Raw genomic sequence first — 23,763 nt, forward strand, 5'->3', positions numbered from 1 at the left:
TGCCTCACCTGGGATTTGCCGCACAGAATCCAAGGACACTAGGTGTACAGACCACGGTTGTCAATAACAAGGCATCCAGTACACAGAGAGCCCCTACTGTATGCTATTCTGAGGGCCTGCTTACCTAGTGCCAATGCAGGATGACCCAGGTTTCAATTGAGACCCACATTCAAAACCAAGAATGCAGTGAGATGCCACAAATCTCTTGTACTGAAGAGCGAGCTACCAGCTCCACTTGTAGCTCACAACCTGATATTACAAAGCAAGGGCCCTCCACCCCACTCCAGGAACAACTGGTCTGATGTTGCCCTGGGGGCTCTACCTCCAAGGCAATTATTTCACACATAGCTATAAAAAAAGTGCAATCAATCACTACCTTATCACTGAAGTACTGTAGGAATTTGGCTCTGTATATACTATCTCAAAGTAAGAGTGTGCGCATAGAGTCCAAGGGTTCCCCTTAGAGGTAATATAGTGGCAAAATTAGATAATTCTAATGCTCTATTTTGTGGTAGTGTTGTCGAGCAGTAGGCTTATCAGAGGATAGTGTTAAGCATTTGTTGTACACACAGGCAATAAATGAGGAACACACACTCAAAGACTTTACTCCAGGCCAATAGTTTTATTTAATCTAGAAAATTATTTTCTTAATTTATTGTAGAGCCACAAGATTCAAATTTTAGGTCAGCACATACATTTTAAGGTACTTCACACAGGTAAGTATAGAACGTTGATTTTAAACAGAAGTATACACAGTTTTGGCAAAAATGGCAAGTAGCTATTTTAAAAGTGGACACTGCAAAAATCAACAGTTCCTGGGAGACGTAAGTATTGGTTAGATATGTGGGGTGAGTAAGATACTTACAAGTCTCAGTTCCTGGGCATAGGCAGCCCACTGTTGGGGGTCAAGGCAATCCCAATGTTACCACACCAGCAGCTCAGGGCTGGTCAGGTGCAGAGGTCAAAGAGGTGCCCAAAACACATAGGTGCCTATGGAGAACAGGGGTGCTCCGGTTTCAGTCTGCCAGCAGGTAAGTACCTGCGTCCTGGGGGGCAGACCAGGGGGATTTTGTAGAGCACTGGGGGGGGGGGGGGGGAGGATTACAAGTAGACACACAAAACACACCCTCAGCGGCACAGGGGCAGCCGGGTGCAGTGCTCAAAGCAGGCGTTAGGTTTTGAACTGGTTTCAATGGAGGGACCCGGGGGTTACTCTAGCGGTGCAGGCAGGGCACAGGGGGGCTTCTCTGGTCACCCACCACCTGGGCTAAGCAGAGGGTCGTCTGGGGGTCACCTCTGCAATGAGGTTCGGTTCCTTCTGGTCCTGGGGGTTGCGGGTGCAGTGCTTGGTCCAGGCGTCGGGTCCCTTGTTACAGGCAGTCACGGTCAGGGGGAGCCTCTGGATTCTCTCTGCAGGCGTCGCTGTGGGAGTGCAAGGGGGTTGTCTCGGGCTACTCACGGGGTCGCAGTCACCGCAGAGTCCTCCCTGTGGTGATGGTTCTCTGGATCTCGAGCCGGGGGCGTCGGGTGCAGAGTGTGAAGTCTCACACTTCCGGCAGGAAGAGTGAGGTCTTTAAAGTTGTAGAAAAGTTGCAAGATTGTTGCAGGTTGTTGACCAGAGCCGCTGCTCACTGGAGTTTCTTGGTCCTGGGATTCAGGGCAGTCCTCCGAGGCCTCAGAGGTCACTGGTCCCGGTTGGATGCATCGCTGGTTGCAGGTTTTCGAGTCAGTAGACGGGCCGGTAGGGCTGGGGCCAAAGCAGTTGTCTTCCGTCGTCTCTGCAGGCTTGTAGGTCAGCAGTCATCCTTCTTTAGTTCAGGTTGCAGGAATCTGCTTTCCTGGGTTCTGGGGTGCCCCTAAATACTAAATTTAGAGGTGTGTTTAGGTCTGGGAGGGCAGTAGCCAATGGCTACTGTCCTGGAGGGTGGCTACACCCTCTTTGTGCCTCCTCCCTGAGGGGAGGGGGCCACATCCCTAATCCTATTGCGGGAATCCTCCAAAACTAAGATGGAGGATTTCTAAAGGCAGCAGTCACCTCAGTTCAGGGCGCCTTAGGGGCTGTCCTGACTGGTGGGTGACAATTAGGAAAACAAGTAATCTCCTCCAGCCTTGCCGCCAAAAGTGGGGTCAGTGGCCGGAGGGGCGGGCATCTCCACTAGCTGGGATGCCCTGTGGTGCTGTAACAAAGGGGGTGAGCTAGGTGTTACAGTTCCTGCAGAGGGAGGCGTGCAGCACCTCCACCCAGTACAGGCTTTGTTCCTGGCCACAGAGTGACAAAGGCACACTCTTCCATGTGGCCAGCAACTCGTCTGGTTGTGGCAGGCTGGCAAAAACTGGTCAGCCCCACACTAGAAGTCGGATTGGTATTCAGGGGGCATCTGTAAGATGCCCTCTGGGTTCAGGTTACAATAAATTCCACACTGGCATCAGTGTGCATTTATTGTGCTGAAGTTTGATACCAAACGTCCCAGATTTCAGTGTAGACATTATGGAACTGTGGAGTTCGGGTTTGACAAACTCCCAGACCATATACTCTTATGGCTACCCTACACTTACAATGTCTAAGGTTTGGCTTAGACACTGTAGGGGCATGGTGCTCATGCACATATGCCCTCACCTGTGAAATAGTGCACCCTGCCTTAGGGCTGTAAGGCGTGCTAGAGGGGTGACTTACCTATGCCACAAGCAGTGTGACGTTGGCATGGCACTCTGAGGGAAGTGCCATGTCGACTTAGTCATTTTCTCCCCACCAGCACACACAAGCTGTGAGGCAGTGTGCATGTGCTGAGTGAGGGGTCCCCAGGGTGCTGCAGCCCATAGAGACCTTCCCTGGCATCAGGGCCCTTGGTACCAAGGGTACCATTTACAAGGGACTTATCTGAGTGCCAGGGCTGTGCCAATTGTGGAAGCAAAGCTACAGTTTAGGGAAAGAACACTGGTGCTGGGGCCTGGTTAGCAGGGTCCCAGCACACTTTCAATCAAAACTTAGCATCAGCAAAGGCAAAAAGTCAGGGGGTAAAACCATGCCAAGGAGGTATTTCCTTACAAGTACTAAATAGAAAATTGAAACTGAGGTGATCAAGAACCTAAGGGGACAACATAACTAGATAGGAGCTGGATTTTCCATATGATGTTTGTGCAGAGGGAGGGACAGAATTCACTGGTTCATCTTACCGACACTACAATCTACTCTTCTAGATGCCAAACACCAACCCCCGAAGAGCAAAAAAGACTCAGACTGCTGTAACACTCACAAACCAGAGCAGAACCTGACAGAGGAAAGGGGCACAAGAAAGGTTGAAGTGTCGCCCTCTGACTAAAGCAGGCTTGCAAAACTGACTGTCTGAACTACACCACAAGGTCTGACACAGTTACATTGCACCTACAATCTCTGAAAGGAAAATGTCGGCATTAGCGTGATTTAACAAAGACAGCAAACAATGGGGGAGAAAGCAGCTACGAATGAGGAGGATATCATCGCTCTGAGGCAGAAAATTAAGAGCACCCAAGAAGCTTGTTGAACTAGAAAAAGAGATGAATGATTTGAAGGACAAGTTACTTACCGTCAGTAACGCCTTATCTGGTAGAGAATATCTAGTTGCTGATTCCTTACCTTAGAATTTCCCCCAGACGGCAGTCTGGATCTGGAGATTTTTCTCGAGCATTACATTTGGGCGCCGTTAGGAGCCATCTATGTGCTCTGCATCAGTCGCAGCGTCCGCGCAGATATGACCTTGTGGGTCCTATATTGGCAACACCCCGGCGAGCTAACATGAGTTTCTTTTCATGACTTTCCACGCCAGAAGTGCAGAGACATGAAGGACACCGACGAGTCAAAACTAGAGCCCTGAAAGGTAGTCCCGGTCCCTAGAAATTAGTTTGCAGAGGTGGTGGTGGTGGTAGTGGTGGGGGGGGGGGGGGAGGGGGGGGGGGAATGGGTGGGTCAGTAAAGAATTTGCAAATGGATATTGTTTCTACCAGATAAGGCGTTACTGAAGGTGAGTAAATTGTCCATCTGTTGCAGATTCCTTACCGTAGAATAGATACCAAATCAATACCATCCCCAGAGGTAGGTCTGAGTAGTAAGGTTATACTAGAAAGTCCTACTGGACCAAAAAGGCAAAGTGCTTGTCCCTATGGAACAGATGGTCAAGGCAGTAGTGTTGGGTAAACTTGTGCAGGGGTGCCCACATTGCCCCCGGACAAATGTCAAGGACTGGAACTCTGCGTACTAAAGCATATGTCGCAACTTTAGCTCAAGTAGAAAGAGCACGCAAACCCTCAGCGGGCTTTTTAGCCAGTGCATAGCAAATTTTAATGCAGAGTACAACCCATCTGGAAATGGTTCTCTTCTACACTGCAAAACTTCCTTTTTGGGTCCAGGCAGTGGAGTCTCGCCTCTTCCTTAGAAGGATGCAGGGCTGCGTAAGAGGAGTCAAGGTGATGGACTGGCCTACATGAAACCGCGTAACCACTTTTGGCAAAAAAGGAGTCCCTAGTGCAAAGCATCACCTTATCAGGATAGGTAGGGTGGATTAGATGACAATGCCTGCAGCTTACTCTACACACAGCCAGATGTAGTAGCCACAAGGAAGGCTGTTTTCAAAGTGCAAAGCCTGAGGACAATTATGGAGAGGCTCGAAAGGAACTCACATCAGAAATATCAAAACCAAATTCAGATCCCATTGGGGCATAATAAGTGGGGATGGAGTAAACTTATGAGTAAGGCCTTTAAGGAACCTATTTACAACCAGGGATTTAAATAAAGAAGGATGGTCAGGCAACCATAAAAAAAGAAGAGATTGTAGACAAAAAACCTTTGACAGTGCCTATAGCAGAGCCCTCCTGGGCCAAAGAAAGCATAAAGAGAACCTCAGAGAAAGGGTGTCAAACTTGTCTGTGCACCACACCACAAATTTCTTCCAATGACAGGTGTATACCGTTTTGGTGGAGAGATGAGGGGCTGCCAAGATTACATTACAGACTTTGGGCCAAAGGTCAAAAGCTGTCAACTAACAACTCAATCTCCAAGCAAGAAGGCAGAGACTGGACAGGTTTGGATGGAGAACCCTCCCCCTGCTGCTGCAAAAGATGCTCACGAAGGGGCAGTCTGCTGGAAGGATCAATGGCCATGCTCAGTAGCTTGGGATACCAGACTCTGTGTCCAGTCCAGAGCCACAAGGATTACTTGGGCCAGGCATTCTTGATCTTCTTGAGAACTCTGGGCAGAAGTGGTATGGGCGGAAAGGAGTACATGAGGCTCGAGTTCCACTCAAAATAAAAAGTGTCCTTGAGTGATCGTGCCTTGGAAACTCCATCGTGCAACACTGCTGGCATTGCGCGTTCTCTGCAGAGGGGAACAGATCTAACCAAGGCTCTCCCCACTGCTTTAAGATCTTGCGCCACATCCGGATGGAAACACCATTTGTGATCGACTAAGCACTGTCAGCCGAGTATGTCTGCTCTGGTGTTCATAGAGTCCACCAGATGTTAAGCCACCAGGGAAATACCCTGCAGTTCCAGCCACATCCGGAGGCGCTGAGCCTCTTGACAAAGGGTCCACTGAAACATCTGTATCAAAGCCTAAATATCCTGGACTCACAGCTAGGGAGGATAAGCCCGAAACTGCACTGTACCCAGAACAGCCCAAATCAAAGGGAGCATCCGAGGTGAGCCAGGTGTGACTTCAGCATGTTTAAAGTGAACCCCAGCCAATTCAGGAGGTCCACTGTGGTCTGAAGTTGGGGAGACAGCCTGGGGCTAGCCTGCCTTCAACAGCTTGTTGTCGAGATAGGGGGAAGACTAAAATCCCCGATATGTGCAGATGAACTGAGACCACCGCCATCACCGTGGTGAACACCTGTAAAACCCACCTGTCTGATGTGATGGACTGCTAGAGAAGCAGGTGATGGCAAATTCTGCCTCAGACTAGTCCCAGGTGGGGAATCAGACTAGGAAGGTTCGAAGGCACTGCAGGGCATATATAAGGGGGGGAATGTGTTTGTAGAGATCAGGTGTGGCAGTGGACTGGCCAGACCACTGGCTCCCTGTTCCACAAGGGTGGTGGATCCCACATCCCTCGCCACACACGGGCTCAACAGCAGCACGGTTGCTGGAGGGAAACAAACATGGCTGGGCACCCCTTTGTAGCCATTTAAGGGGCAAAAAGACTGAGGGGGATTGGGGGGGGGGGTGCCACGAGGCCTAAGGATCAGGCCATAGCACGAGAATCCTTTAAGCACTTGGGCACAGCATCTACTTCCTCTCCGAAGAGCCTGGTGCCATCAAAGGACATGTCCATAAGGTTAGCCTGGACATCCCCCGAAAAGCCAGACTTTCCCAACCAGGCGTGGTGCCTCAAGGCCCCTGTCGAAGAAACCACTCTGCCCAGTAAGTCGGTCGTGCCCAGTCCACATGGGATCATTAACTTTTCTGCATCTGTCTCATCACCAACTGCTTGGGAAAGTGCAGCCCAGGCCTCTTCCAGCACCTGTAGCAGCACTTGTGCAACCGTATCCCACAGAGTGTGGGGATAATGGCCCAAAAGGCATGCAGTGTTCACGGACAGCAATGCAAGACTGGCAGAAGAAAACATCCTCCCAAGTATGTCCAGCCTCTTGGATGCCCTATTGGGGGGTGCACAAGAGAACGCATTCTGAGAAGTTGAGGCTTGGATGACCATGGTCTCAGGGGCGGGGTGCTGTGTCCCCTGTGCTGAGCTTGGACGAGGTAACCAGTAGGACATCTGTAAGGGCTTCATTAAAGGGAAGCAGGTGTCCAAGGAGGAATCCCCAGGTTGAAGCACCTCTGTCAGATTGGTCAGCAATGTGTATGGGGGTGGCCCCATCCAGGTGCCCGGGCAGCACCGGGAGCATTGACGTCAGAAGCTGCACTAGGGAAGGTCTAAGTGGCACGATCTGTGCTGATTTTGATCCACTAATAGATCCTTGGGTGCCCCTTGAACTACTTCAGTTCACTGGTGTAGACCCAGAGGGGCCCCTTCCAACTCCACAGGGCCAGAAGGTGAACAAGCGGAGTCAGACAGGCCCAAAAAATGAGGTGCATGGCCTCAAAACTTTGTTGGGCAGGGGTCGCTCCAGATCCCGGAAACCCTGGGAAACGCGAGGTCTGCCCAGCGGCAGATGGAGGCCTCGATCAATGACACTCCAGCATCGGCCGATGGACAGGGTGAAGTCGAATAACATTTTACCTTTGACTTATTCTTATACTTCGATTTACTCTAACGTCCCGAGGACTTTGAGAGGGACAAAAAAGAAAGAAAAAAAAAAAAAAAAGGAGTGGGGGTTACGTGGCCGATCTCAGGACCTTCCTCTTGACCGAGATCTGGACTTGTGTGAAGCAGACCGCCTGGCCACCATCAGCTTTAGGTACCGCTCCCTTAAAGCTTTCAGATTCATGGCTTTGCACTCGGAGCACAACTGAGTCCAGGAAGCGCACCAGACACCAAAAGCACACAATGTGCGGATCAGTCATGGACATCACCTGATGGCAGGATCCGCAGGGCTTGAACCCGGCCTCATGAGATGACATCCCTTGCCATACCAGGAGTGGAAACACTCAAAAGTTGAAAAAGTAACAATCAAAAAGTGACTGAGGGGAAGCTCTTTCTTCAGATCAGCGCTAGATGGCATGGAAAGAACTGAACTGTCATCAGGGCACTAAGGTAGTGCCTATACAAGACCCACAACATCATAACCAGCACTGACGACGAAAGCAGAGCCGTTCAATGCCACCTAACGGCACGCAGGGGTACTGCTCGAGAAAAATATCCAGAAAGACGCCTGGGGGAAATTCTAAGGTAAGGGATCTTCAGCTAAACGTCTATCAGATCCAAAGATGCACAAACCTGGAGGACTAATCTCCACAAAATAATGTGAGGATTCACAGCTTAAGAAAGCTGGAAGATCAACAAATGCATAAGGCTTAAGGAAACCTTCACTATGCAAGATGGTCTTGAGGGCAAGCTGAGAATCATCCGGTCTGGCCCTACAAGATTTGGATAAGTACTGCCTGGCAGCTCAGCTCTGTATGTATTTCTGTATGCTCTCTAATTGAAGGAGAGAAGCATTGGGTAAATATGAAAGCTGCAACACTAGGAAGGGCGCCATGGGCTGTTAGTATGGCTTCATAAAAAGGAAAGATTGGTGGTGTGCTAGGTTTTAGATATTCTGTGCTCTATAATGGAAGCGTTGGATAGAGTGCTCCTTCTAAAGTCAGACCCTTTCCATTACGGTTTAGGCCCCTGCGCCTTAATTCTGATTTGCCAAGGTACCAAGTATGAGAGCATGAATAACTATTGTCAAATACGACACTGGCCCTTACATCTGAATCATACAAAAGACGCTACCAGTGAACTGAATTAAGAAAACATGTTTCCCCAGTATATACTCCTACTAAAGGGGCTATTTCACAAATTAAGGCCATTAATACACAATCCCCAACACAAAATGGCTCTATATAATGGGATGTGAGTGACTACTAGGCCACGATATTTCAACGAGGCGCTTAGGTAAAAGGAACTTTATTCCAAAATTGTGTACCAGTTTTCAGGGTAGAATCACTGCCATTATCCCCTACCTAAACTGAAAAATACGTATAAAAATATTGAAGGAGATTGTGAGCCCCCATCTGGGCCACCCTATTCCAGAGGACCCAGCAGTGGTAATTTGGGAAAACCCTACTGGCAGTAAAGCTTATAAACAAGAACATGTACTCTCATGCTAGCTGTAAAGCAGTTAAATATACAAAGAAATGGAAAAGTGCATCAAGGCCCTCTAACCTATGGTGGACCAAAAAGATCTGATAATAGCGAGGGGAAAAATAACCCCAATTTGTATGGGATAGGCCATACATTTGGAGGTCAGCTCCTAAATATCTTAATTAGGGCTTGCTCTTAAAATACACAAAATATGCTGTTAAATATTGATTCACACCCAGGTGAAATCCCAATGATAAGTGCCAGACAGTAAGGCCCATGCCTCCATGCTACATCTTGGTTGTTTTGGATGACTGTATGAGCTATGCCAATTAGCTTTGAAGGGAGTTTTTTTTTTTTTTTTTTTTTGGAAACCATTGACTGACTGATATGGTTCCTTGATATATAATAAAAAAAAAAAAAAAAAAACAGCGGAATGAAGGTTTACTCAATACCTTTTAAAATACAAAAAAGTAGAATCATCATCCGACCACCTGCTAATTCTACTATCCTAAAACTGGGTACGAATACAATCCTCTCTTAGCAAAGAAGAATTAACTTGACCTTTTGGTAAGAGAAAAAAAAACTAAAGGCATAATAATGTGTGGATCTTCTTTAACCTCTTTAGCCTCGACCCCTCCCCCCCCCCCCCCAGGGGGTGAGCCCTTTTTTGGCTATTTGGGGTAGTTTGTGCTTAGGCCTTCATAACTTTTTGTCCACATAAGCTATCCACGCCAAATTTGTGTCCTTTTTTTCCAACATCCTAGGGATTCTAATGGTACCCAGAGTATGTGGTTTCCCCTGAAGGAGACTAAGAAATTAGCCAAAATACAGTGAAAAGTTAGTTTTTTTCAAAAAAATTGGGAAAAAGGGCTGCCGAAGAAGGCTTGTGATTTTTTCCCCGAAAATGGCATCAACAAAAGGGTTTCTGGTGCTAAAATCACCATCTTCCCACCTTTCAGGAACGGGCAGACTTGAATCAGAAAAACACATTTTTCAACACAATTTTGGCATTTCACTGGGACATACCCCATTTTTACTATTTTTGGTGCTTTCAGCCTCCTTCCAGTTAGTGACAGGAATGGGTGTGAAACCAATGCTGGATCCCGGAAATCTAAACATTTCTGAAAACTAGACAAAATTTTGAATTCAGCAAGGTGTCATTTGTGTAGACCCTACAAGGTTTTCCTACAGAAAATAACAGCTGAAATAAAAAAAATAGTGAAAGTGAGCTGAAAAAAACACCCATTTTTCTCCACGTTTTACTCTGTAACTTTTTCCTGCAAGGTCAGATTTTGTAAAGCAATATACCGTTACGTGTGCTGGACTCTTCCGGTTGCGAGGATATATAGGGCTTGTAGGTTCATCAAGATCCCTAGGTACCCAGAGCCAATAAATGAGCTGCACCTTGCAATGGGTTTTCATTCTATACCGGGTATACAGCAATTCATTTGCTGAAATATAAAGAGTGAAAAATAGGTATCAAGCAAACCTTTGTATTTCCAAAATGGGCGTAAGATAAGGTGTTGAGAAGCGGTGGTTATTTGCACATCTCTGACTTCCGGGGTTCCCATACTAGCATGTGAATTAAAGGCCATTTCTCAAATATACGTCTTTTTTACACACTGTCTTACATTTGGAAGGAAAACATTTAGAGAAAGACAAGGGGCAATAACACTTGTTTTGCTATTCTGTGTTCCCCCAAGTCTCCCGATAAAAATGGTACCTCACTTGCGTGGGTAGGCCTAATGCTCGCGACAGGAAACGCAACATGGACATATCACATTTTTAAATTGAAATCAGACGTGTTTTTTGCAAAGTGCCTAGCTGTAGATTTTGGCCTCTAGCTCAGCCGGCACCTAGGGAAACCTAGCAAACCTTGGCATTTTTTAAAACTGGACACCTAGGGGAATCCAAGATGAGGTGACTTGTGGTGCTCTGACCAGGTTCTGTTACCCAGAATCATTTGCAAACCTCAATATTTGGCTAACAAACACATTTCCCTCACATTTCGGTGACAGAAAGTTCTGGAATCTGAGAGGAGCCACAAAATTTCCTTCCACCCAGCGTTCCCCCAAGTCTCCCGATAAAATTGATACTTCACTTGTGTGGGTAGGCCTAGCGCCCGCGACAGGAAATGCCCCAAAACGCAACGTGGACACGTCACATTTTTTGACAGAAAACAGAGGTGTTTTTTGCAGAGTGCCTACCTGTAGATTTTGGCCTCTAGCTCAGCCGGCACCTAGGGAAACCTACCAAACCTCTGCGTTTTTTAAAACTAGAGACATAGGGGAATCCAAGATGGGGTGACTTGTGGGGCTCTGACCAGGTTCTGTTACCCAGAATCCTTTGCAAACCTCAAAATGTGGCTAAATAAACACATTTTCCTCACATTTCGGTGACAGAAAGTTCTGGAATCTGAGAGGAGCCACAAATTTCCTTCCACCCAGCGTTCCCCCAAGTCTCCCGATAAAAATGGTACCTCACTTGTGTGGGAAGGCTTAGTGCCCATGCCAGGAAATGCCCCAACACACTATGTGGACACATCAAAATGATCAAATACAAAATTACCTGTTTTTGCAGGGGATGGAGGGCAACTGCGTTTTGGTCCTGGGCTTAGCAGCGACGCCCGCATTTAAAGGGTTAAGATCATTCACACCTGTTGTTCCTGAGGTACAAGCTAACTGACTTTAAGAGGGTCATTTAATGGGAAATGCATTCTAGTGCTTTTATGACAATATGTAAATGAGGTTGCCAAACTGGGGGAAGGCACAAAACATAACTGAGGAATGTCTTTTAAAGTTGTATTATCCATTATATCTTGTAAGACTTGGAAGAAGAAAGATGTGGAGCAGGTTCCTCCTTAAACAGGATTTTGTCCAGCATTCCTGGCAAATTGTCTCTATCTGACACTACAAGATGACCCCAGAGAATGAGTGCCACATTTCAACAGCATACGTTTTGATTGTTAGTTCTTTCATGACAGTCTTTGGTGCCAACTCTTCTGTACCTGAATTTCGAGCTACTGAATGTTGAATGGTATAAGAAATATATACCTTTACAGCACAAGAGAGTAGGGTGCTGAAGCCTTTAACGTCCAGTCTCTCAACTGCTTATGTGGCTGCAGATCGATCTTTTATTCCTTTTCCTCTCTTTCAAGCTGTCCACATGCAGGCACCATGCAGTAGCTCCCCTTTCCTCATCATTCCTTCTTGACAATGCTAAAGGGACATCAGAATAAGAAACTCTGAAAATAATGTAATCCCTTTATAATCTGTCAATGCTTCTCAACATCTTCAAACAGCGAGGCCAGAGAGTGTCATGATTGTCACGAAGGGAATATGGACTGTAGCTCAACTACTAGGTGTTTTGTGAAATACCTGGGTCAACCTGCATACTCTCAAGACTAGGCTCGTCTTTGCAGGCATCGCCTGTCATTTTTCTTATTGTTTTTTTCAAAATAAAAATCCTGAAGAGTTTTTTTCTTCTTAGATTTGGCCACACTTATGTAGGTTAAGGAAGCTTTCTCTTGTTACAAAGGTCTAGATTGTGGCATGTTGAATAGCTTGTTTTGAAATTTAAGGAAGGTATTATAAAACAGAATTAGGTATCCATTGCAGAACCGATGAAGGAGCAAACTTTTTTTGCAAGAATGTAGCAATCCTCTAGGAAACCTGCAAACTGAACTATATGGAAAGATGAGAAGGCGTCAACTAAATTCAATAATACCGTATGAGGAGGCGAGGCATTCCTGCGACTGCTTCTCGTAAGCCCATACGAAATACAAGAACCTCATCTTATATGCCTAGTACGTTGTCCTTACAAAGATTTTCTTGGTAGCATCACCTGGGTGCATGCGTAAAGGTAGTATGTCAAACTGTAGTTGATAAAAGTAACTGACAGTGTCCTAAACAGTTTACAAAAATATTTTCACACTGGATGTACATATATTATTCACCTAACGCTTCGCTGCCAGGCCTTTTCCCCTTCAGGTGCCAGGCCCTTTTTTGGCTATTTGGGACAGTTTGCGCTTAGGCCCTCATAACTTTTTGTCTACATAAGCAACCCATGCCAAATTTGCGTCCTTTTTTCCCCCCCAAATTGCAAGGGATTCTAGAGGTACCCAGAGTTTGGGGGTTCCCCTGAAGAAGACCAAGAAATTAGCCGAAATACAGCGAAATTTCGTTTTTCTGGATAAACAAAAATGGGAAAAGGGCTGCAGAAGGCGGCTTGTGGTTCTTTCCCTGAAAATGGCATCAACAAAGGGTTCACAGTGCTGAAATCACCGTCTTACCAGCTTTCAGGAACAGGCAGACTTGGATCAGAAAACCACATTTTGCAACAAAATTTTGGCATTTTACTGGGACATACCCCATTTTTACTATTGTCTGTGCTTTTAGCCTCCTTCCAGTTAGTGACCTACGAGTGTGAAACCAATGCTGGATCCCGGAAAGCTAAACATTTCTGAAAAGTTGTTAAAATTCTGAATTCAGTAAGGGGTCATTTGTGAAGCTCCTACAAGGTGTTCCTATAGAAAATAACAGCTGAAATACAAAAATATTTAAATTGAGACAAAAATAGGCATTTCTCAACACGTTTTACTATGTAACTTTTTCCTGCCATGTCAGATTTTCAAAAGCAATATACCTTTACGTCTGCTGGACTCTTCTGGTTGAGGAGATATATAGAGAGCTTTGTAGGTTCATCAAGAACCCTAGGTACCCACCGTCTTACATTTGGAAGGAAAAAATGTAGAGAAAGACAAGGGGCAATAACACTTGTTCTTCTATTCTGTGTTCCCCCTAGATGCCCCGATACAAATGGTAACTCACTTGTGTGGGTAGGCCTAATGCCTGCGACAGGAAACGCAACATGGACACATCACATTTTTCTAAAGAAAACTGACCTGTTTTTTTGCAAAGTGCCTAGCTGTGGATTTTGGCCTTCAGCTCAGCCGGCAACTAGGAAAACCTACCAAACCTGGACATTTCTAAAAACTAGACACCTAGAGGAATTCAGGGTGGGGTAACTTGTGGTGCTCTCACCAGGTTCTGTTATCCAGAATCCTTTGCAAACCTCAAAATTTGGCAAAAAACTTTTTCCTCACATTTCGGTGCTGCAAAGTTCTGGAATATGAGAGGAGCCACAAATTTCCTTCTACCCAGCGTTCCCCCAGGTCTCCCAATAAAAATGGTACCTCACTTGTGTGGGAAGGCTTAGTGCCCGTGCCAGGAAATGCCCCAACACACTATGTGGACACATCCAAATTATCAAATACAAAATTATCTGTTTTTGCAGGGGATGGAGGGCAACTGCGTTTTGGTCCTGGGCTGATCAGCAATGTAGGGAAACCTACCAAACCCAAACATTTCGGAAAACTAGACACCCGAGTGAGTCAAGGGAGGTGTGACTTGCGTGTATCCCCAGTGTTTTCTTACCCAGAATCCTCAGCAAACCCCAAATATAGCTAAAAAAAACAAAACATTTTTCCCCACATTTCTGTGGGAGATCCCCGCACTGGCACACATTTCCTACCACCCAATGTTCCCCTCAGTCTCCCGGTAAAACCCATACCTCACTTGTGTAGGTGGGCCAAGTGCCTGTGAGAAGGAAGAGCTAAAAACATGTCAAAAATGAGGGGGAACCAAAGCTGGTCCAAAAGGGCAGTTTGGAAAAACAAGTTTTTTAGGTTGACAAGTGGGGCAGAATCTTTATCGGTATAGATGAGACAATGCTGGGTGGTAGGAATTTTGTGGATTCCTTCAGATTCCGGAAGGCTCCATAACAAAAATATGGGAAAAATTTGTGATTTCCAGCAAAGTTGGAGGTTTGCAGGGCATTGTGGGTAAGAAAATGGTGTGGGGTGCATGTGAGCACACCACCCTGGACTCACCCAGATGTTTAGTTTTCAGATGTGTCTAGTCTCTGAGATTTTTGTACATGGCAGCATCCCAAAGTCCAAGAAGTGCAGCTTTCACCATTCCAAGTGGGACAATCTTGAGAGTTACACAAGCTCTCATGGCCCAAATGTAAAACCGAAACCCCAAATAATAAAATGTCCGCTTGCTTGCAGTGAGATAAGATGTTTTAGTGTGCGGGGGAAGAGCTGAAAGAATGTTACCCCCTTCAGTTGGGGTGGGGGCATAACCACGCCCATACTGGTTGGTAGCCACCACCCCACTATTTTTTTTTCATTCCCTGGCATTTAGTAGGTTTCTACCCTCCCCCCCCAAACTAGGGGAGTGGGTCGGGGGTAATTGCCCCATCTGCCCACCGGTGGGCAGAGTAACTTTGCTCCCATGCCCCACCACCCTTTTTTTGGGGGGGGAAAAAAAATCTTCCCTGGTGTCTGGTGGGCTTTCTGCAACTCTTTCTCTTCCCCCCCCCCTCCCTCCCCCCCTGCCCAGGGGGCAGATGGGCCTTACGAAAATAGCCTAATAAATCCCCCCCTCCACCCCACCCCCTGGGCGCGACTCTTGCCTAAGGGGTCGATCCGCTTGCGTTAAATTGGTGAGAAACAAAAAAAAATCCCTAGTGTCTCGTGGCTTCTGCCCTCCCTGGGGGCAGACAGGCCTAATTAATATAGGCCTTTCTGCCCCCCGGGGGGAGGGAGAAGCAGATAAGGCCTAATGAAAAAGCTGCCCCCTGGGGAGCGACCCTTGCCTAAGGGGTCCCTGGTGTCGAGTGGCTTCTGACCACTCCCACCCCCATCCACACCTCCTGGGCAGAAAAGGCCTAATTAAAAAGAAATGGCCACCTGGGGAGCGACCCTTTATTAACGGGTCACTCCACTTATCAATATTAATAAATTAATAAATAAAATCCCTGGTGCATGACGTGACGGATACGTCCTGGGCATCCGAGCGGTGCTGCCCAAGACGTAACAGTTACGTCTAAGGCACCCGAGGGGTTAAAAAGGAGAACATTTGTGCAAGAGATAGTGAGAACACAATATTTTTTTACATGGATAGTTAATCCACGATACTGTACTACCATGTGGTTTAAGAATACAAAATCGTAACTCTCAACACCTAGGTGGCAGGGAGTTGAGAAAAGTCTTTTCAACAGAGAACACAACCCTCCTGAGAACATTGCAGAATCTTGTCAGAGGACTAATGCAGGAGACCGGAAAAAACATTATCAATCTGGAACCTGAGATGGATGGTAGAATTTTATAATTTTGATATGCAGGGAGGAGATTTAGCCCAGAGGAGACATGAAACAAAGTGCCCATGAAGAGAACTAGGAACAGCAAAATGAGTATGTGCCAAATTCCCACAGAAATTAAGGAGGCAAGTGATACTCGGACGCAAAGGAATACATAAGAGACTCCGCCCTTCTTCCCAACAAAATAAAACCGATGTTTTGTAAAATCACTATTTTACATCAATTTTAAAATTGAAGCAAAATTATCAGACAGCAGATGTACAGCCTCGATGACCCTGAAGGTTCAGTTATCACATTACAGTGATGATGGTCATAAAACCAAAACTATCTTCCATGGGTAAAGTGTCAAGGTACTTCTGAGCTAGAGGTGTCCTTGACTTTTAGAATATTGATGTCAGATGACAGCCTTCCTTTGATTATATGCAGGGCACTGACAAATATAACTGTGGCCACTGTTTTCTTTGGAGTATGAATTTGCTAGACTTGCCACATCTGCTGCATAGTTTGTGGATTTAAACCAAAAAAGTTGTCCATCTCAAACGGACCTAAATGTATTAAAATAAATGTACATGGGACGCACCACCTCCACATGACATTTGGAAAAACTTCACCTGTCATCTTTCAGTTGTCGATTGCAGTTTTCAGGCGTTTAAAGATTTGATAATATCGAACATAGTCTCAACATCCCAAATTGATGGAATGATATCTGCAACAGGAAACAATCAATCCAAACAGGCTTAAAATATTTAGTCTCACTAGTCCTAAATTTGGATTTACAACAAGTATAAATCTGAAAATAGCCTACTTAAGCAGATTTTAGAACAACCACCAACAATTACCTGACACTACCACAGTTGCTCCGGGTTCTATGATTCCGCTGTTTGGTCTGACACAATACCTACGAGGTGCTGTAGTCTTCACTTTGAAGCATACTTTTTTATCAGTTGGATTCCGCAGAGTAAGATTTGTGGTTACTACATCTGTGAAGGGACCTAGAATAAGAAAGAAAGTTACCTTTTAATTTGGGTTACTGTTCATTCTAGTGACTCCTTTCAAATTTGTAAGCACAGGAATTTCAACAAAGGGATTTTAAGTAAAACTAACAAAGTTAAATAAGCAAAAACGAAACCATGAAAGAAACCTAATTCTACAATAACAAGTTGTAGATAAACTGTTGGTTCTCGAAATAAATGGTGAAGATGTGATGAGCTGAATGGCTAGTAAAAAGCAGTAGTAGTTAACACTGAACAGTGTATGATTCAAGAGGTTATAAACAAGAGCACCTCAAGGCTTACTTGATCAATGGAGAAGTCAAACAGATCTTTAACTGATACAATGGGAGAACAGCCTAATCTTCCCATTCAAACCATAAATCATACTATTGATGTGAGCACGCTAGGCAGCATTATCAAATCAAAGTATTGAAGGCTAAACTACTGTTTAATAACTTTACTGATGTGTTAATCTGTTTATTGGGTTTTACAGCATGCTAAACCACAAGTATCCGTGTGCGTAACACATCTAACAGTGAAGACACTTTGGAATGGGCAACAAATTATTATATTGTGTCAAACAGCATAAGATGGTACTCAGTTTGCAATTCAGTATTCATGCCCTCGTCTACTGTCCATGTTGCAAGCAGTTGTGTCAGAGCTGCAGGCCAGTTCAGGTATACATAGCAACTGGAGAATTCAATAGTACTCAAGTAAGATGAAAAAGAAAAACTGTTAAACATTAAACCAGAACAAATGAACCCTGGACCCAACCCCCACCCCAAACACAGCATCATGTAAAATCGTACAGCTAAGAAAATTAAATGTAAAAAATAGAATAATCCATATAGGAAATTGAACACTCACATCTGTTTCAGTAATGTTAAATAATAAACAGCAGATAATATTGAAAAATGTCGAGTTACATAATGTATCAATCTAAATTCCGTAACAAACAAAGTTTAAGTGTAAAATGAGTAAACTAAATTTTTTTAAATAAGCAAACCAAATAGGGGTGAAGAGAAAAGAAGGACAAGAAAACTGATCGTATTAAGAAACTCTTAAGACTGCGACAATCCAACATAGTTAATGATACCAATTTAGCATCCATAACAAAAACAGATTAAATGTTAACATGAAATTAATGTCAGAGAAAATTACATTTTCGGAGTTGAAACAAAATATTCAATTTCTAGTATTCAATAGGAAATAAGAGCGTGGAAACCAAAAAATGTTTTTTTCATTTTATCTTCAATAGAAAGAACATTAGCGATACCCACGCTATGATTTAAATAAATAACATTCTAGGAGTAGTTTTTCCAATGAAAATCTATATGCTAAAATGCAACAGAGAAAAGTAAGTCTACAGGCCAGCTGTATTTCGACCGCACTAGTATTAAGGAGCAACTTTCAATAAATTCTACACATTAAATGTTGCCATTGTCAAGCTGTTTGTTTTTTAACTGAATCAAGAAGTATGTCCAAAAATATTCTAATAATGTAGTAAGTGCTTATTTCACATTTGTGGAGGACCTCTGTTTTGCTACAAAACAAATAATGAAAGCTCTAAAAGCACCTTTAGGTGCATCTCAATTAGTTGTAACAGTGATATCAGAATTTGTTTTTTTTTTGGCAGCAAGAAAATTCCTAATGACATGTTTTATCTGTTACTAAATTATTACATCTCCATCCATACTATCGAATTTAAGTTAAAAAAATGTTTACAAAAAATTACCAGCAGGAGACTGATCTGATGAGAAAAATGCACAAACCTCTGACTGCACAAAGTAGGATATAGGATGCTTACTAGCAAAACGATTGATCATCATCAGACCTGATGTGACAAAAAAAACAAGACTCTTTAGAACATAAATTGCAAATTCTCTATATGCCCAAAGATGTTAATTCAAATGCTGATTTAAAGACTGTGTATGATTTATCAGGAAAACATTTTCTTTTGGAATTTGTATCAAAAAGTTATCAAACATCAGATTGCAGTCACCGGCAAAATTAGATCATTAATGCATTCAGCTAATTTTAATTTACTAGAGGGCAAAAAAGGATGGATTAGATTGAACATGGTATGAAATATTCAATAAAATTTTAACTACAATAGTACTTTATTTTAATTATGTAATAAACACAGGGACTGATGTTACCCATCTCTACTAAACACCAACTATAGCCAAATGTCAGACGAAGCCCCTCACTATATTGTTTGAAAATTGATGCTTCGAGTATACATTATGGGCATTGCACCCAACTGAAAATGAATTTTTATGTTCTCAGCATATTCTACATTTTAGGCTGGACATGGCCCCTTCTTCCCAGCTACTAGGGATACTGGCATGCCCAGAATAGTTGGGGACCCCCTTTTTCTGACCATTGCCTATTGTTGACATACTCGGCATGGGTTAGGCAGCAAGGAGATTGCAGGATACATCCCCTCTAGCCTATAAAAAAATGAGCATAAGAGATCAGAAACAATATACTGAAACTAATGATGGCTCAACAGTCCACATCTTTACCTACTGGAACACAAGATCGACATACACACGATATGTAATAAAAGCACACAAGTCGCATAATAACAACCACAAATCTACAGTTATCAGAGATCACAAAATTAAAGGGAGTTTAAGAAACCTTGAAATTAAAGCTGTAGCAGAAATAGTAGCAGGAAATCTTGCATGGTAGATCTGAATAGAGAGTCCATGCGGACAAGCCTGCAGTTATTTGGTTATTAAAAAATATATACAGTCAGACAACACAGCAAAGCTGATACATTACGAGGCCTCGTGGAGTGGTTGCTTCGAACAGAGTGCACAACACCCAATATCGCACTCAAAACATCAACTCGACCAGTGGTTAAATTGAGTTGAACCCATAAATGCCAGTGCAACAAACAGCTTTATTCCGATTTAGCCAAATGTCTCAAGATTGACTATGTACACACTGCAAGATCAAGATTATTACTCATAGTACTAGTGGAAAAGTTAGATGATCCCTCAGATAACAGAAATTAGCCACGCAAAAAAGCTTTACCGTTAGACAAGATACAATTCTATTCAGCTTTTGCTGCATTTTTAGCACCTAAATTAATGGAAATGTTTACATGGACATATAACGTGAAGGATCAGAGTGCTGTATTCTGACCCAACAGCCAAAGCGAAAACAGGAAGGATTATTTCTGAACCCAGAGTTACACAGAGGCACTTGTCAGGGATGCCTTCTACCTAATCTCGTTTGCCTTGGCAATGAAGCACAAGGCAGCAACGTTTAAATGTGGGTGGGAAATCCGATACATACAATCTCTTTATGCAAACAATATATTGCTAAATCTGAGGAATGCAGATTGTGACCAAGCCCAGGTGTGGACTGTTCTTGAATGATTCAGAGAATTAGCTGGCCTAAATCTTGCCTCTATCCCAAACATCTAGAAGAACTTGAGTTATATGATCCAGTTAACTTATTCCAACCTAGATAGTGAACACATTTTTACTACCTAGGTATCTTGATGCATCAAGCAGAGCTTATCAGTGGGAATCTAAACAAACCAATAACTGACAATTCACACAATGTACATATTTTGGAAAGGTTTGTCCTCATAATTAACAGGATTAGCCAAAATTATAGTAATACCAAGGTTCCTGTATTTCTTGGTCAAGGTGTAATTAGGGCAACAAAAAAAGCCTGCTTCAAGCAAAATACTTGCATAGTTATCGTGGAGGAGGCTCAGACACAACGACACCACGTAAACTTTAACTACTAGTGCTGAAGGTGGACAGGTCATTCCAGACACAAAAACAACATATGCACCTGAATTGCTATTATGGCGTCTATCAGACTTTGGGAAGGTGGCAGGATCGGCAGAGGTAAACAAATGGACAAGAGTACACTACTGTGACGGGAGACACCTACTCAAAAGTGACATGCTGCGTACATTCTGTAAAAAAACAAGTTCGCTTTTATGGGCAAGGAGAAGCATGACATCCGATAATGGATGAGGGACATATTCCTGGGAAGCACAAGATGAGGCAACTATGGTAACCTGAATAGAAGTTACAATTAGCACAGAAGGTTGTGATATAAAGTAACCTTAAAGAAAACTCATATTGGTTGCCTAGAAATACTATCCATCATTGGTCAAGTCAAAGGAAACATTCAGCATTAGGAGAATTACTAAACGCTTATGAGTCATGACCTTAAGACCCACACATGCATATTTCCCAAATGTGTCAATATATGCACCTGGATATTTCCAAATTTTATCTATTTTCACCGAGGCTAGCCCAAAAATATTTTCAAAGCAGGTCCTCTCCCTATGCGGATAGGGAAAGGCTGGCTTAACACTGTACAGGTGAACACTTTTGGTTTTAACATCTTTCAAAGGGCGATCAAACGCTAATTTAGTAACTGGGTAAGGAGTCTAATTAGTGAACTACAAAGAAAGTACACCCCACAATAGGATGCAAGAGATACAAGAGGATAGAGATAGGATATCAGAAGCACAATGTTGCATCAGCTTTATCAGCAGAGTTGCGTTTGGTGTATGTGTGCACAGAATCAATGCAGCGTTCTGCTAAACATCCATCAAAAGATTCAACTAAAAATAGAAAGCAGTAGTTGCTTTCCTTAAGACTGAATGGATACTGTGTGGCAATGAGGAAGGCATGTTTCTAAACCAAGCATTATTTCTACAGTAGAATGCATTAATCTCTCCTACTCCCACTGTATCATCCACATTGTCCACCTCATCACAATCAATGTGCCCCTGTAACATGCTCTATGAAGTGGACATGTAAGAGTTACCTTTTTGTGGAGAAACATGAAACAATAAAGGAAAAGTAAACCAAAATTAAACTCTTAAATACCAATTACATATATGGTCAACAGCTAGATGATCGAAATGGAATCTAGTGTACTAAGACTTGGCAGGAGAAATTACGAAATCTGTAATGGCAGTAAAATTTATCTAGTCTCCTAAACTTGGTGTGACCAAAGTAGGTCCAAAAAGACACACTCCTGCCATATTTTTAATATATAAATAAAAGATAACCTGACATACAATTGCTTTAAGCATTTTTAGTGTTATTTTCAACGGAGAAAAGGCATGCACAGTACAATTCCATAAAAACACGAAGCGCAGACAAGCAAACCTAGCTATAATATTTTCAGTAATACATATCTATCTGTTATAGGTTTACATAAAGCACATTGTACTTCAAATTACATATTAATCTCTTACACGTTTCACAACATTTTATCATGGGTTCTAGTGCAAGGTGCAGAAATCAGGTTTCTAGGCAGTTCGTTCAAAGTGTCTACAGTAGTTTCTCAACAGTTTTACTGGGTTTCACTGTGATTTCGGCAGCTAGAGACCATTCAGCCTCATCTAAGACCCAGTCTTCAATCTTGGATATGCTAAGGTTCAATCAATTATTCCATGTGTTTTTGTAGCTAGCAGAAACGTGAACTGTAAGATCTTTTTTGGTTTTATTCTCAATTTATTTGCATCTATGACTAGTAAGCAGGTTTGTCGGTACAAACTTGTGATCCGAGTGTATTGCATACCTGTCTATCATTGTTAGGTCTTGCCAAAAGGCTGCATTTACGTGCTGCTTCTTGGCGATGATCTAGTGTTATTAAGAAAAAAAAAAAGAAAGAAAAAATGCTTTCACCTTGTCCATTGCCTGGCTTTGCCACTCTCGGAGCCTTGCACCTCATTGGTATGTATGTGCAGGAGTTACTTCCTCTTCTGATTAATGTCTTTATAGGTGTTATTCTGCTGCACACACCAAGGTACTTTTTAGGCCGATCCTGTGACAGTGCATGTGATGCAGGCTTGCAAGATGTTATTGTTTACAATAAGGGTCTTGAAGCCTGCCCACTATTTACCATTTGCTGGCTTCAGTGTCACTCCAAATTGCTGCCTCCAAATTAACCAGCGCAGGTCAAGTATCCAGTCAGTTTCTTTATGTGGAACATAGACTAAGCACAGGTTGTCTGAACTTAATGAGTATCCGTTTGACGCTTGCGCTGTGACTGAGGTGTTATTTTGGCTATTGCAGAAAGATTTGCGTTTACTGTTTTGGTCTTGATGTTGAATACTCCCTATTTTGGCAAAAGTGACATTCTCTTTGCACTTGAACAGCCAGACTTTAGGCCTATGTACTAATTACATAAGAGGTAATTTTGAAGTCTATTTAAGCTTGTTACTCGTTCTGTCTTTTATACATTGCGTCTGCATTGATTTTGGGCATTTATATTACCTTTCGCAGCCTTGAGAAAGTCATCCATGACGAAACACGTGTCGGATGCCTACACTTTGTGGAATAAACAACTACATTTTCTTAATGAACTATAACATTCTTGTTTATTAACTGGATGTATTACAATGATCTACTATTACTTTTCAGACTGTTTCTGCTCTGGGGCTTGTTTAGATTTTTATAAGTGTGGGGTTCCCTCCCACACTTTGACAAGTTGGGTAGCATACAGGGAGTGCAGAATTATTAGGCAAATGAGTATTTTGACCACATCATCCTCTTTATGCATGTTGTCTTACTCCAAGCTGTATGGGCTCGAAAGCCTACTACCAATTAAGCATATTAGGTGATGTGCATCTCTGTAATGAGAAGGGGTGTGGTCTAATGACATCAACACCCTATATCAGGTGTGCATAATTATTAGGCAACTTCCTTTCCTTTGGCAAAATGGGTCAAAAGAAGGACTTGACAGGCTCAGAAAAGTCTAAAATAGTGAGATATCTTGCAGAGGGATGCAGCACTCTTAAAATTGCAAAGCTTCTGAAGCGTGATCATCGAACAATCAAGCGTTTCATTCAAAATAGTCAACAGGGTCGCAAGAAGCGTGTGGAAAAACCAA

General features: G+C 43.5%; 1 protein-coding gene across 1 annotated transcript in view; it reads right to left on the reverse strand.

Moving 5' to 3' along the window:
• VAPA (VAMP associated protein A) overlaps positions 1-23,763 on the reverse strand; it is a 180,930-nt gene that overhangs the window by 116,466 nt on the left and 40,701 nt on the right. The window contains exon 2 of the mRNA XM_069216505.1: positions 16,723-16,875. Within this exon, the coding sequence (XP_069072606.1) occupies positions 16,723-16,875 (153 nt within the window). The remainder of the gene's footprint in view (positions 1-16,722; positions 16,876-23,763) is intronic.

The sequence above is a fragment of the Pleurodeles waltl genome, chromosome 2_1, assembly GCF_031143425.1.
Source record: "Pleurodeles waltl isolate 20211129_DDA chromosome 2_1, aPleWal1.hap1.20221129, whole genome shotgun sequence".
NCBI classification, from domain to species: Eukaryota; Metazoa; Chordata; class Amphibia; order Caudata; family Salamandridae; genus Pleurodeles; species Pleurodeles waltl.